Source organism: Panthera leo, chromosome B1 (assembly GCF_018350215.1).
Source record: "Panthera leo isolate Ple1 chromosome B1, P.leo_Ple1_pat1.1, whole genome shotgun sequence".
In the NCBI taxonomy this organism is placed as follows: domain Eukaryota; kingdom Metazoa; phylum Chordata; class Mammalia; order Carnivora; family Felidae; genus Panthera; species Panthera leo.
In genome coordinates, this window is record NC_056682.1 from 131281938 (window position 1) to 131297911 (window position 15974).

Consider the following 15974-nt stretch of genomic DNA (forward strand, 5'->3'; position numbering starts at 1 on the left):
TGACATCTTGTGGGTAGAGGCCAGAGATGCTGTGAAACATCTTACAGTGCACAAAACAGTCCACCCCCCTTTCCCTCCCCCACAAAGTTACCTGCTCTAAAAAAGTCAGTGGTGCCAAGGTAAGAAACTGATCTACTTCTTGTCGATCACATTAAATACATCTTATAAACCTTAGGATTCTTCACTCTCTCTAACCTAAGGTCTATGACAAATAAAATGATGTGCTTCCATCATGCATTTGTTTTTTATTTTTGGTTTCTGTTACATCTATTGTATTGAAATTAATGATTTTCAGGAACCTTAAACTCCTCAAAACCATGACTATATTTTATTTATATTTGTATCCTGAATATCTGTCACAAAGAAGGCACTCAGCTTATTAAATGAGTGAATGAATTTAACAGTACTTCCTAATTATCTCAGTCTGACTTAAGAGATTATTATCTTTTCAATCAAAGACCATTCTTTTTTACTCTTACTTGCTTCACCTTTCTCTTAATTTCTAAATGTCCATTTTTTTTCTTTAGACTTAACAGGTGATATTTTCTAGCCTACAAAAAAAAAAAAAAAAACTACGAGGAAATGTCAATTGAATAAAAAATATTGGCCTTTCCCCTGATTTGAAGCACTGTATAGTTTATTATATATAGTTTAATTATTAAATATATTTAATTATATTAGTTTAGTTATTAAATATATTTAATATATATATTTATATATTATATATATTAAATATATATATATTTAATATATATATATTTAATATATATATTAAATATAGTTTATTACCACAGCATTAGTCACTTAATTATATAGTATCTTGCTCATTTTTAACTTCTGACTGAATTGTCCTTATCTCCTCAAATGTATTAAAATCTCCTTAGGCCAAAATTAAAATTTTAAGTACCTCATGATACCTGAAACAGTGTTTTACAGACTGTAAAGCAGGAGAGTGACCCATTGTTTATTTCTTTTTTGTTTTTTATGTGTTTGGTTTTTTTTTATTTTTGAGAAAGTGTGTGCCTGCGCCTGCGCTTACCAGCAGGGGGCGGGGCAGAGAGAGAGGGAAACCCAGAATCCCAAGCAGGCTCCAGGTTCTGAGCTGTCAGCACAGAGGCCCATGCAGGGCTGAACCTAGGAAGCTAGAGATCATGACCTGAGCAGATGTCCGGGGGTCGTTTAAGCGACTGAGCCACCCAGGCGCCCCCAAAGAATGTGTATGATTCCTTCAGCAGAAAGGCAGCACTGTGCACAAGGTCCAGATGCCAGGCCCTGAGGAATCTATCTACTTCCTAATTTGCCTTCTCCGGGGTTTCCCTGCTCTCTAGGAGCAGAACAGCCCCAACTGACCGGCTCCACGTATGGCTTTTTTCCTGTTTCCTTCACCACAGGTACTGCCACCAGGCACGTTCCCATCGTTCAAAATGATTAAAGAAGCAAGTGTGCAAGGAGAGGTTCCTGGCCCGTGTCTGACGTGAGCTAAAAGCAGAAATCGCTAAAAGCTTTCCGCCTGCAGCTGGGCAGCCAGGGTCTCCGTTTAGGCCCCCACTCGCCTTTGCCGGAGGGAAAGCAGGTGGAGCGGAGGCCTGGTTTTAATGAGCTCGACTTGGCGTGTGAGGGGAAGTGCGGCAGCCAGGGGAAAAGGCGGCCGGCTATCAGCAAGGTCAGGGAGGAACCGAGCAAGGACAAGAATACTTGTTTGTAAGGCTGAGTGGCGCTAAATATATCCTGAGAAAATTGGGATGCGGGCAGCTTAGATCATATCTCACCCAGGATTTTAAAATGCAAATACAGAGCTCTTATTTTATGGCTAATAGGGTGTTGTTTAACCATTAGTTAGCCCAGAGATCCTGTTGCACTCTCTTTGCAATTAAAATACGCTCGCAATTGAAATCTTCAGAGCCGAGTTGCGAAAGAAGAGGAAAACATTCAGATTCAAATATCCATCAGGCAAACAGAGTAAATGAGAAGAGCCAGCTTGATTAGACAAGGGAGGAAGTAACAAAACAATTATTTTATTCATGTTTCCCCAGAAGAGTTCAAATTAAAAAAAAAAAAAAAAAACTTAGGCATTTTTAAATAGAAACGTTGATATTTAGCTATGAGTTATCTCCACAGGTAGGAAAATAGTGCTTTTGAGGGGTTAATTTTTCAAGGTCATTAAAACCTGAGTCTTGATTTTGCTGAGAAAGAACCCAAAAGTTCATGTGTCACCCATGACCTAAAAAGAATAGACCTCATTTTTGTGCTAATTTGTGAATTAGCTAAAAGTTTCCTCTTCAAATAATAGTCTTTAGATGGGTTGGGGAGAATATAAAAAGTAAACATTTCTGCTGGACCACTTAAGACAGAGTCATTATGAAATATATCGCATAATGCATGCCTCCTCGGGTAAATGACGCCAAAATAATAATTTTTTAAAATAGTAATAATTCATGATTATCTGTTATCTTCCCAAAACTATGCTAAGTATTTAGCTCATTTCCTTTAAATGCTATAACAACAATGTGAGGCAGGTAAATTTAATTTTGTGGTGGTGCTGCAAAGGTTGGTTTGTTTGTTTTTATCTCAATACCGGGATTCGTTGTCTAGCACTTCAAAGAACGAAGAGGTGGACACAAAATAAAATGAGCAGCAGGCAAAAGTTTGTCAGAGTATAAGATCAAAATGTAAGAAGTAAGAATAGTGTGAAAGCTCTCTTTATAGAGAGGGGACATTAGAAAGTGAATGCCCACGACAATAGGCAAAGGACTTTGTTCTGTAAAATTCTGATCACCCCCACCTTCCTTTCCCCCTTGCTCCTTCTCAGGTCCTACCCTTATTGGCTGGATCACTCTGGGAGCTGGGTTGTCCATTCCTCATTGGCGCGATGCCATTGTATGAGGGGTGGTCTATGGCCATACTGAAGTTGTTTTTATTGTCTACTAATTTTTAGTTAGGTCTTTCGTCAAATTACTGAGGGGAACCTGAGGGGGAGTAGGTGGTGTCTGCTATGGTCTTAAGAGGAACCTTACTCCAAGGGGGTTTGCTGTGGTCAGAACCTCCTGGCATTGTTCCCAAATACCTGTTTTGCCCCACCCCGGGACCTCAGGTCTTAACCTTTCCCTCTTTGCCTACTGAATCCTATCTTTTCCTATCATAAAATTTTTTTCTTAGATAAAAGGATATTAATGGATGGTCTGGGAATGGTTTCCAGGCAGGAACCCCCTAAAGTTACCTGCAAACACATGTGTGGGCAAGTTTGTGTTTCTAGAGAGAAGGTCCCTAGTTTTCATCAGCTTCCCAGAAAAGTCTGTGGCCCTTAAAATGTCCAAATGGGATTAATCATTATGAAGAACAGGAATTTTTGTGTAGTCTAGTTTACCTCTGTTCATCCGAATCAGTGAGAGGGGTTTAAGGCTATGTGGGTTTTTTTGTTGGTTTTTTGGTTTTTTTTTTTTGAGTTTTCCATTGTTTCCTATATTGTCTGATGAGGCTTCCTCCACAGGTCATTGAGCTTGCCTCCATGAAAAGTGCCCTATTTCAACCCTGTGTAAAACTGGTTAACAACATGGACTCTGTACTCAGAGGGTCTGGATTCAAATTGGGTCTTTAACCTTGATTGCTTGTGTGGTCTTGCCACAGCTTCCAGATCTGCAAAGTGGAACTCATAGTAGGTTCATCCTTATGGAGTTATTCTGAGGATTAACTAAGTTCACCTGCAGAACTGTGTCTGGAATACAGAAAGTAAAAACGTAAGCGCTCGCTGAGCCGTGTGATTTCTATCTGTGGTGAATTTAGAAGCCGCCTGTTCACATTTTGTGTTTGACAAAAGATGGGGATCTGCTTGGGGTTTCATGCGTCTTAAAGCCCTTTTTTACTTCTTAAGAGATTTTTATCTGGCCCTACTTACAGTGGAATTCAATGAGATAATAAACCATGCATTTGTTTTTCTAGAATAGCGTGGAACAAATGACTTGAATGGGGAGAAGGATGCGGCTTGTTTCTCCTGTGCCTTTATTAAAGTAACCATTAGGGTTAAAAGTCTACCGGGCACTGTCAATGGCACTGAGCAAAACAGCCTTCTTGTCTCTTCAGCCATTCTGATTTGCTTTAGATGCATTTCGAAGGGAAGAACCAATTTTTCAGCGAGTATCTTTGAAGTGCATTTGAGGCAGCTGTTACTGCGAAGGTATGAATTTTTAAAGAAAGAACGAACTGCTTTTCCTAGCTTGTGGGTGTTTCTTGGGATTGAATCACCTCTCCTTAAAACTGTGCACTGGCACAATCTGCTGGGCTCAGAATGCAAATATCTAGGCAAAGTTTCTTGATTAAAGGGAGCAAAATAAAATCAGGTTGAATAGGATGCCAGATGACATTTTTTTTCTTTATCCTTTTCTTAAGGATTAATAGTCTCTTACCCCTTGCCTCACTGTTCTTCAAGGGTCTTTGCATCATCCATCTGAAGGCTAAAAACTGCTGTCAGATATCTGCAGACAGAGGTATCACCGAGGTCCCTGTAACACTTACCTAGAATGTCACTAAAAGAGATGCGATGACATTCTGAAGTCCTTGTTCTAGCAATGCGGCAGTTCTGAAGTAGGCAAAGGTAATTGCTGTGCACAAGATTATCGCCATGACCTGCAATGTACTAGCATCCTGCCGGTCCAGGACTGCCAAGCCTCTCTCTGTTCTTTCTGTCTAATGCTCTTCCCACCAGAGCAGCTCTGGAGCAAATCACAAAGGGCTGAGGTTCCCTGCTGCTTGTCTTATTAAGCGTGGGTGTCTGTTATGAAAATAGGCAGCGTGGCATAGTAGTGGAACCCACTATTTTCAGGATGAATGGTGGCAGTGTCAGCCTTCGGCAAGGCAGGCTTTTCATAAAGTGACCAGTTATGAATGTCATGGTAGTCTGTGTTAATGCCATGCAGGCTGCCCCTGGGTTGCAGATCACTTGCAAAAAGAAGTCTCTCTCTCTCTCCTCTAGATAGATAGGTAGGTAGATAGATAGATAGATAGATAGAGATAGAGATATATATTTCTCTTGCTTTGCATTTTCTTTCCAGAGTTACAGATAATAAGGAAGCTCACAGAAAGAGCCCAGGCATTTGCACCCATAAAAATTCAATTCAATAGGAATTATAGGTATTCAGCCGTGAGTAGGTTACTTAACCTCTGGACCTCAGTTTCCTTCCCTGTAAAAGGTGGATAATATTTACCTTGCAGGCTTGCTGCATTGCTGCAATAAGGCCTTAAATCCTTGCTCATGTTTTTAAGGGCAGAAGGACCAAAGACACCTGCTATTAAGAATCTAGTTCCTATCAAACTGAAAGACAAAATCAGAGATACCATTAGCTCCTTTGTAATTTATGGCCAATTCAGAAAGAATTCATATTGCTGCAGAGAGTATTATAAGAAAATCCATATTCACCAGTGCATATGACAAAGACTCTCTCTTTGACCAACCTTAGTCAGACTCCTCTGAGCCCTCTTATTGACTAGGCCTCGGTCTTGGGCTTCCATGCCTGTTCTTGTAGTCTCCAGTTTTAGCAAGAATCCTGCTAAGCCAGTTTAGAGAGAATCCTCCCACCCTTAATATCTGATATCCTCAATAACAGATTAAATTTCCCACTCTCCCACCATCCCCTAGTTGGTGTCTGATCACTTGGCCTGCATTCAACAAGAGTCCCTGTACCTTTGATTTCTCCTCTTAGTAATGTTTGATCCACTGACACCCCCCCTTAACTGCTCTTTAGTTAAAAATCCCCACTTATTACTGCAATTGTATTTGGAGTTGAACTTGATCGTTCTCTCTCTATGCAGTAGTCTTGACACGTATCCCAATAGTCCTAAGTAAAGTCTTCCTTACCATTTTCACAAGTGTCAGAATAGTTTTTTTCTTTAACACAGATCAAAGCCTAAATATCAAGGTTTTCAAAAGAAGCTAGTACTCATAAGATGTTTAATATATGCCAAGATGTTGTTTGTTCTAAATGTTAAATCTATTCCTCACAATATCCCACTGAGGCAGTACCATGATTATTATCCTCAATTTATAGATGAAATGGGTTCCTTGAGCGGTTAAGTTAACTTGCCCAAGCACACAGAGTTAGAGTTAGCTAGTGGAACTGATACTATAATCCAGGAATTCTGCCCCAGGGTCCATGTTCTTAAAGACAATGCTGAACTGCTCTCAGAGGACTAAAAATTAGGTTGGGAAGTCTACTCTGTCAGTATTCTTAGACCAAAGTTCTCAAATTTGCCCACACAAGCCCAGGTAAGTAATAACAAACCAGGAAAGCAAGGTAGTGGGGAATGGGCCATGTGGAAAGTCCATGCTCAACAACGTAGCCAGCCCTCATCATCACTACCTGGTGGTTGCTGCCTAGAAATGCATACCTTCTGAGTTTTTAAAAATTAACAAAAAGAGGGAAATCTGGCTTTTTATGAAAGATCTCTTCAATTCATAAAACAAAAAAAGAAAGGAAAAGGAAGGGGGAAGGAGGAAAGAGAGGAGGGGGAAGAAAGGGAGAGAAGGGGAAACCGTGCAGTTCTCTCTCTCTCTCTCTCTCACACACGCACACACACACACACACACACACCTGCAGGGATTCATTCAGTCTGTGGATTACCTGTTAGCAATTTCATTTGTAGAGGTTATTAAATCTTATCATAATGGACTCAGCTTGATTTTAAAGATACACACTCCCCACTCTAAACCACCAAGTAATTACACTTTTAAAATACCCTATCTGTCTAACCTATTGGAGACTATAGATTTCTGCTTCTAGTTGGAGAGGGGAGGGGAAAATATTCCTGGACACATGGAGATGTTGTAACAATTACTTTAGCAGATATGATTGAGAAAAGTCTTGATTTCCTATCTATCCATGAATCAAGAGTTTCAGATCACAAGTATGAGCCAAGAATCTGTTTTTTCTTCTTGATTCTTTTTTTTTAAGTGTATTTATTTTGAGAGAGAGGGGAAAAAAACACAAATAAGAGGGAGAGAGTCCCAAGCAGACTCCACACTGTCAGCACAGAGTCCTACTCCGGGCTCAGTCTGAGGAACCTGGAGACCATGACCTGAGGCAAAATCAAGAATCGGACTCAACCTGCTGAGCCTCCCAGGGGCCCCTTTCTTCTTGATTCTTGAATTGATGGATTTTGCCTCTATTGACAAAGTAAACAAAAGGAAACACCTTTTAAAGTTAAACTAGTATAATCAACTAGGTATCTGTGGAAAATGGAAGTAAACACAGCGAATTCTGAGAGCTTTATGAAATGTCGTCTTTTTCTAAGTCTTTCAGCTTCAGTTGCTGAACTTTGAGCTGCTTATATTTCACAGTCCTCTTTGCAAACCAGGTTTCTTGGCTCCAGCTATATAACACAGGAGATGTTCTATACTCCTGGCTTTATGAAACCTTCCCGCTTTTGTAGCAGGTGTCCAATGTACTTGTTTTTAATTGCCTAACACTGAATTCAGATAAAGTTTCATAAATAAGATACAACCTTTTTTTTTTTTTACTTTTAAAAATAGCACTCTTTTAAATTGTGTGTTTTGATTAATATTCCATGTCATGGGTTAACATTTCCTATTATTTTGAAGTTTGGCAAGGCTTTAATAATAGCCATTTGGGAGGGAAGTTGGGATCAATTAACACCTTTTTATGCACAAGACTTTGCACTGTCTCCTGTGGAGTGAACAGAAAAGAATCAATAAGCTTGTCCCCTTCCCTCCTGGAACTTGAAGTACTTTTGGAGAAATAAGACATTTACACGAGTAACAAAGGTACAAAAACAGCACATTAGAAGGACCCAGATGACCACAGCTGTACGATTTTTAAAAGAGAGAAAGACTTTATGACTTGAAAGCTTTAGAGGCCTTCAGAAAGGAAATGAGATTTAAGTGGAGCCTTGAAGAATGGGTAGGCTTTTTGAGGATGAGGAGGGCAGAGAGTGGGAGGAAAGGCATAATATAGGCGGATGAGGAAGGGGCAGAGGGGAAGACAGGCTTGGTGCCCAGTAAGTGACTGCGACAGAAAACTCCAATAAGGAAGAAATGGAATATACACCTGGACAAAGGGTTTTAGCAGTAAACAGTCAAGACCAAGGATGGGAAGGGGCGCCTGGGTGGCTCAGTCTGTTGAACATCCATCTCTTGATTTCGGCTCAGGTCATGATCCTAGGGGTCATGGGGTAGAGCCCTGTGTCGGACTCCACACTGAGCATGGAGCCTGCTTAAGATTCTCTTGCTCTCCCTTTGCCCCTCCCTCCCATGCTTGCTCGCTCTCTCTCTCAAATAAAAATATAAGTAAATAAAATTCAGATTTAAAAAATTAAGTTTTTTCCCACCTTTCAGTACCTCCATCTCTCTTTTACTGTCTTCTACTCCTCACATTCCCTCCATTTAAGACCTAATATGTCTCAGTCTAAATATTTTTAGAATTTATATAATCGTATACAAACATGTCTGTACACATACACAGTCTGTTTTAGGTCATTGTGTGTTTAGGTCACTGTGTGTTTTAAGTCACTGTGTCGCAAAAAGGAAAATGTATATATTCTTTTCTCTACCTTGCTTTTCTCACTCAGCCATACCTTGGAGAAATCCCTCCCAATTGAAAAGTTACAGCCCAATTAACTGTTTATTTTGATGGTTGCATTATGCTCTACAGTAGAGATATGTCTTTATCTATTCTACTACTCCCCCTTTTCATGGAAATCAGTTTGCATCCAGTTTTTCTGCCCCTACAAATAGTACTTCAGTAAACATACTTGTATCCCTATCTATATATGCTGGTATTTTACATCTGTTGATAGAGTTAGGATCACAGAGTCGAGGACATGTGTATTTTTAGCTTTAAAAACTAAACTGCTTCCCTAAGAAAGCTGTAACAATACACAATATGCACCTACAATTAATAAAAATACTTCCTTTTGCTAGGTCTCGCCAGGCCATAATGTTACAGCTCTTTTTAAAAAAAGGTTTTGCAGGTGGAAGTATTGTAAACTAAAATCTCGTTGTTACTTATTTGCATTTTCTTTGACTACAGATGAATTTGATCATTTTTCCAAAAGCTTGTTGACTGTCATGTTTCCTATGTTGCAGGCTGCATTTTCATGTTCTGTGTCCATTTTTCCAAAGACCTATTTTCTTTCCCTGAAAATTTTTAAGAGCTTCTGCTATATGATAGATATTTTTGCCTGTCCTCTAGGATTTTAAACATCTGTTTTTCAAATCTATTGTATTTGTTTATGGTATCTTTTGCCATACAAAACTTTTGGATTTTATTCAATCCCTTATGTATTTCTTAGTTTGTGTGTTTTCTCCCTTGCCAAGAGAAGCCTACCCTCTCTGCCCCTAGATTATATTTATGGTTCCTAGATTTTCTTATAGGATTTTATTTATTTAATTACTTATTTTACATTTTTAACCTTTAATCTATCTAAATCCATCTAGGATTTATTTTTGGAGTTGGTATAAGATAAAGATCTAGCTTTATTTTCTTCCAGATGCATAAACAGTTTGCCAGCTCCTTATATTAAATAATCCATCATTTTGCCACTAAATTGAAATGCCTCTCTTGTCATATATTAAATCTTCATTTATATGTGGATTTATTTCTAGATATTCTATTTCACGTATCTGTTTAGGCCTATTTCAATACTTACTGATTTGATTACAGTAGCTTTATAGGATTTTCGGATATCTGGTAAATCAGACTACACAAATGACTTTTGGGTAGTTATCAAATGCTTAGGTAAATACATTAAAAACCTATTTGCAGACAGAAATGGGATGCAAGCAGAAACTAATGTACCAAATAATACTTGTATAATTAAAATATTTTTTTCAAAGTCTTTCTTCCCAAGATCTATGTTTTATAGCAACGAATACACGAGGAAAAGGTTTAGTGTGCTTATAAGATCTTGTACAAATTACAGTTTGCTGTATTTTCAACCCCTAAATGCTGTACCGTGTTAATCATACTATTTCCTTGATTCACAGATTGATCCTTCAGAGGAATCGTCCCTGACTCCGTCCCTACACTGAGCTGAAACTGCTTCCCAGGTGGAACACTGTTCCGGGGAGAGCTCTGAGGATTTCCTGAAGAAGAATTCCATGGGGACTGTACCTGACCCTTTGAGATCGGCTAAAACTTCCTTGATCACAGCTTCTGGAAAAGAAGAGGATCTAGGAGAAGTGCAGCCTGCCTCCCCTCGGTCTCCACCAGCCGTCTTGTGTGAGAACACCAATGGCCTTTCCAGCATTCCTGCAGAGCCAGACCTCAGCCCCAGTGCAGCTGCTGAGGTCCTGATGCAGGCCTTTGAGCATGAGACCACCCAGCCAGACATGTCTTCTCCTGGTGTCTTCAATGAGGTGGAAAAAGTGTCTCCTACATGCAGTTCTGACAAAACCCAGCTGCCAGGAAGCAGTGAGCCCACAGCACCAGCCCCATGTTCTGCAGCAGGAAAGGATCTCATAGATGAAGCATTTACAATGCCAGCCAACCAACACACCCACCAGGTGACCCCAGGTGACCAGCTCAATGCCAGCCCCTTATCAGGACCTGAAGATACTCTGCTGAAAACACAGAGAACCTCGGATGGGGAGATTCTTGAAAAACCTGAAAAGTCAAATTGCCCTGTGGGAAGCACCCAGAGCAACAGCAAAGACCAAGTGCCCTGTGATTTTTCTTCTCAAAAAACAATCCAGGGAATGCTGCAGACTGCAAATACAGCAGCCAAGGTGTTCAGTCACCCCTCGTCTCCTGTAGGCCAACCCAAAGGGGCAAGGCCGGGAGCCATATGCGACTCCCAGACAAGGTCCTGTGACTCTCCCGCGAGAGAAGAAGGATGTTCAGGGAACAAACAGCCCTCAGCCACCACCTCAGACAGCCAGTCCGTGACTTCTGTGACACCTCAACCACCCCACCTCACTAGCAAAGTCTCCACACGTCCTCAAGATCAGGTGTCAAGGTTCAAAGAAGCAAGTACAATGACCAACGAAGCTGCAAGTGAGGTCACGGAAGCTCCCGACAGGGCTCGGCAAGATGCTGGGGTGCAGGCAGTGGCAAGTGTGGAGAACAGATCGGTCTCCACCAGCCCCAGCATCCTCGCTGCATTCTTAAAGGAAACCCCAATTCCTGAGTGTTTGGAACAAGAGCAGCTGCGTGTCATTTGCAATGGCAGTGGCAGTGGGAGCCACACGCTGGAGCTATCTGACAACATCCACTCCCCACAAGGGTCAGGTCCGTGCCCCAGCATCATGCCAGAAGTGCACATCCAGGCAGCTGCCGCTGTTTCCACAGCTCTCCAAGGGGAATGCAAATTGATGAGGTTACCGAGTGAGGTCCTTAAGATCTCATCCATCACCGTGGCATCCGGTAATACTCAGGATCTGTGTAAGGAAGATACAGGGTCTGCAGGAATTACCCCAGCAAGGGAAGAGCCCACCTCTAAACAGCTTTCAGGTGTGAATTCCAGGTCCCTGAAAGCCAGCCCCACTGACCAGATTTCTTTCAGTGCGGGAAGTCAAACCGAAACAAATCATGAATTGAGGAAAGTTGAAACCAAGCCATCTGAGTTTGCAGTGAAAACCACAGATGGTCACGAAACAAACCCAGACTGCCAACTCTCTGACTCTTGTGGTCCTGCCAACAAAGCCAACCAGCCCGGGAGCCTGGATCCCACTGACAAAGGAGATGCAAGAGAGAAGCAGCCAGCATCTCCTCAGATAGTAAAACAAGAATGTAGAGGCACCGATATCCTTGATGTCAGGGCCAGGGCAGAGGCCAAAACCCTGCTGCTCAATCCTAAATCTCAAGAAAGTGGAGGCACTGGGTCAGCTGCTAGTCCTACACCCTCCCCAGTGAGGAAGAACCAGGAGGGTACCCTGGAGGAAAATAGACAGACCAAGACAGCCACCAGCCTGAGCCTCCCATCCGATTCCATGGGTGACTCCAGTCCAGGTTCTGGCAAGAGGACCCCTTCTCGCCTGGTCAAAGCCAGCCCACGGCGGGCCAGCCGAGTCAGCGAGTTCCTCAAGGAGCAAAAGTTAAATGTGACCGCGGCTGCCGCCCAGGTGGGACTCACCCCAGGAGAGAAGAAAAAGCAGCTGGCCGCCGACTCCAAGCTGCAGTTGAAACAGTCCAAGCGTGTCAGGGACGTCGTGTGGGATGAGCAGGGCATGACCTGGGAAGTGTATGGTGCCTCCCTGGACCCAGAGTCCCTGGGTATCGCAATCCAGAACCATCTACAAAGACAAATCAGGGAACATGAGAAATTAATCAAAGCTCAAAACAGCCAGACCCGGAGATCCATTTCCTCAGATACTTCTTCAAATAAAAAGCTCAAAGGAAGGCAGCACAGTGTTTTACAGTCCATGCTGCAGAACTTTCGACGCCCCAACTGCTGTGTTCGTCCTGCCCCTTCTTCTGTGCTAGACTGAAAGGGAATGTGTATGGGAACCCTTGTGTATATTTATGGTATTCCTAAGTGTCTCTATTTGTCAAAGCTTACTTAGTTTTTGTTTTCTGTTTTTTGTTTTTTTGGAGAGACCAGGAAGACAAGCAAGCAAGAATCAACTATTGGAAGTTGCTATTAAGAATTGTTGGGTCCTTTGATTGGGGCTCCATAAATAAAAATATCATTTCAATTTGAAAGAAAGAACAAAAGAAAAGAAGAAAGCTCCACTGAAGGTTAATGACCCTAATTAAGAGGAAATAACATTCACTGGATTTTTTAATATGATGTTACTTATAGAACTAGCACTATCATTAAATACGTGTCACTTTGTATTACTGCCTCAACATATCACACTGTGGTGTTTCCATTAAAATCCCTGCTTAATATTAAAACTAGCAAAAATACTGTTATACTTTCTAGTCATATTGCAATAAGAATGCTATTACCACACAGAATTTAAGTAGACGATAAGAACTATAATGTAAAACTGTGAAATAAATTCTACTTGCTCTTCAGCCAGATGACATTAAGGAAAAGCATTTAAATGCATACAATACCAAATGAATTAATATTTGTCAACATCTGCAGATAACTGTTTTGGTAAACCTTGTTATATCGTCAACAAATGTAAGAAAGTTATGTTAGGAAAATTAGCTGAGCTTTTGAATATGAATACTGCCCACCACGTAAAACTTGAATTTATATCTACAGATTTTCCTGCACTGAAGGCAAGGGGCATCTCTATGATTCTGACGAGATGAAATTTCTATTTCTTTAGAGGAAGTACATGCAACTGAATTCTTGGAAAGAGTCATCAAATTATTAAGTATACTAAAGTTTGTGTAGTACAGGTGTTCTCCAAAAACATTCTGCTGAGAGTGTTAAGGTTTCTGTGTTGAAACCTTTTCTGTGTCAAAAAAAGGGAAGTAACAAAAGCAATGGGTCTAATTTCAACTCCTATAAACGGGATGCAGTTTGTGTTTTCCTTTTGACTTGCTTATGCAGTAGCTTCTAATAGAAAATGTAGTGAACACCAAATAGAACACAAACTTCTCATGTTTTTGTAGGTAGACTAATATCATCTAATTGCTTAAATTTCTCATCTGTAGTAAAAAGGTAGCCTCTGTCAACTTACTGATTTTAACAGAAATACCATTGTATCTCATCCTTCAAACCCAGTAAAAAAAAAAAAAAAAAAAAAAAAAAAGGCCCTTACTAAAACCTGGTTTGAGCTTCTAGTGGGCTATAGATTTTGAAACCATAGGCACCTGTTTGAGCCCAGCGCTCACCTGCCTCCAGAAGAGGAGCTTTTCATTTGTACCCATGAGTGTCTTACAGGGTACTGGGCTGGGATGACCAGTAGTGGCTTGAGAGTTGGAGGGGTGTGGAAAAGGGAGATGAGGCAGGGCTCTGGAAAAGTTTCCCCTCCTAGATTCATGTAGGGAGATTGCTCGTCTCCACCTTACATTTACAAAGCCAGATTGTTAAATGTGGAAGGGGTGCTCCCTGGTTGCCTTCTCTGAGCTCATTCCCCTCGATGAGCCAGAAAAGAGCGTCTATCCCTGTATTCTCTCTCTCTGGTGACGCATAAATGGCGTTTGTGCAGTAAACTCAAAACCTCTGTTTTGGCTTCTATTTTTGTTAATTCTCTTTTGCAGATTCTGAGCATATAGGGAAAAATCTTTTGTGCCTGAGCTTTAACACCACATGCTAAACGGAGCACAACCCAAATTAGTAAATAGCCCCTGGTTTCTTTGAAAGCAATAGGACCGTAGATGACAACTGCATAAATAGACTGCAGCCCCAGTACTCTTAGAGCCTAAGAATAGTAAAATCACAGTGGTTACATTTGGAGCCACCCTTTGAATTTTTTAATTAGGCACATTTTCCCATTTCTTACCAACTGGCCCTTATTAAGAATACTACCTACAGTAGAAATTGCCATCAGATTATCAATCAAATTACTGTTAAGGATCAGAGATGTAGTCTAAAATTCTCTCTTTGGCCTCGAATACCCGTTTGTAGTAGTGTTCGTGTGGCTTCTGTTGGAGATGCTTTTGCCAGGGTGTCGTGTCCCTCCTACCCCTTCCTCACTGCCTGTCTCCCTCACACGTTGGCATACGTGCTGTGTACACACAGAGAACACCCTGTGTACACAGTAGCAGCTGTCAGCAGCGCCCGCTCCAGATGGGTGGGCCCCAGGTAATCCTCGGCTGTGTAGGGAGGGGCCAGAACAGGCTGTTCCTGCATTAAAATAGGGGGAAAGGAAGAATTTAGCATCTGGTAGTAATATTTATTCTTATGAGGTTAGAATAACCACGTGAATTAGAAATACTGAAATTAGAAATGTATAATTATACATTTATAAATTATAAATGTAAGCTTATAAATTGTAAATAGCTCAAGTTAAAAATGAGGCAGAGGCCTAAGAGAGTTGTAGACCTTTGTCGCACATTAAATTAAAAGAAAATCACATTAAGTTACTTAAAACTAAATGTAACGTTGCAGTGTGCCTCTCATAGTAAAACCTAAGATCTGATTTAGTAACTTTGGTTTTCTTTGGTACTGGAACTAGCCTTTCCTTCTTAATCTTTATTTTTGTTTTTTTACTTTTCACCTTTACTTCTGCCACACTCTAGAGCTTGTCATAAAATAGTATAAAACTTTTCTCGTTTAGTTGTGTATTGAATCTTAAAGAAGGAACAGCTTTTCAAAACAGTAAGGAAAAGACCACCAAGTGGGTAAATAATGAAGCCTCCTGAAGACAAGCCATGCTTTTGCTTTATGACACTCCAAGTACTCATACCATAAAACCTTAACCTGAAAATTTTCCCTCACTTCGATCTGTGACACAACATTGACATGCAGCACATCATTCGTGACTCCTTAGGTTGGTTCAACAAAATGGAAGTGGAAAACAGCTTTCATAGCAGATTCTTTGAATTTGTTGGGCTATTTCTTAGCCTGGCTGCATGACATAGCAGGTTGAAAATTGTTTTTGGCCTTAATTTCTTTTAGATGTTCTGTTCCTTTTAAATGTTTTTTAATCAGGGGTGCCTGGGTGGCTCAGTCGGTTAAGCGGCCGACTTCGGCTCAGGTCATGATCTCACGGTCCATGAGTTCGAGCCCCGCGTCGGGCTCTGTGCTGACAGCTCAGAGCCTGAGCCTGTTTCAGATTCTGTGTCTCCCTCTCTCTGACCCTCCCCCGTTCATGCTCTGTCTCTCTCTGTCTCAAAAATAAATAACACGTTAAAGAGAAAATTAAAAACATGCTTTTTAATCATTGAGATATATGGAGGAAATATAAAATATTTCTTAAGCAAGTAGTATAAGAGAGATGAATTAGAACACAGTGTCTGGAAGATAATGAAATATTTACAGTGTTAAGAGGCTTTATGGCTTACCCAGTGAATACTAGAATTTTAATTTAAATGTCGATTTTTCTATTTTAATGACCACAAGAAAAATGGCACCGCTTGAGCTGTCATATGTTTATCATCAGTGCTTTTCTAATTATGTCCTTC

The 15974-nt window shown here is 40.8% G+C and overlaps 1 protein-coding gene across 2 annotated transcripts in view; it reads left to right on the forward strand.

The window, feature by feature from the left end:
* Positions 1 to 15528, forward strand: part of GPRIN3 (GPRIN family member 3) — a 60733-nt gene extending 45205 nt beyond the window's left edge. The window contains exons 1-2 of one of the 2 annotated variants that reach the window (XM_042935904.1): positions 4430 to 4588; positions 9992 to 15528. In XM_042935904.1, the coding sequence (XP_042791838.1) occupies positions 10106 to 12433 (2328 nt within the window). In that variant the 5' untranslated portion in view covers positions 4430 to 4588; positions 9992 to 10105 and the 3' untranslated portion in view covers positions 12434 to 15528. Of the gene's footprint in view, positions 1 to 4429; positions 4589 to 9991 lie in introns of those variants that run through there. The other variant, XM_042935903.1, reaches the window with a different exon arrangement.
* Positions 15529 to 15974: the final 446 nt, after the last annotated feature.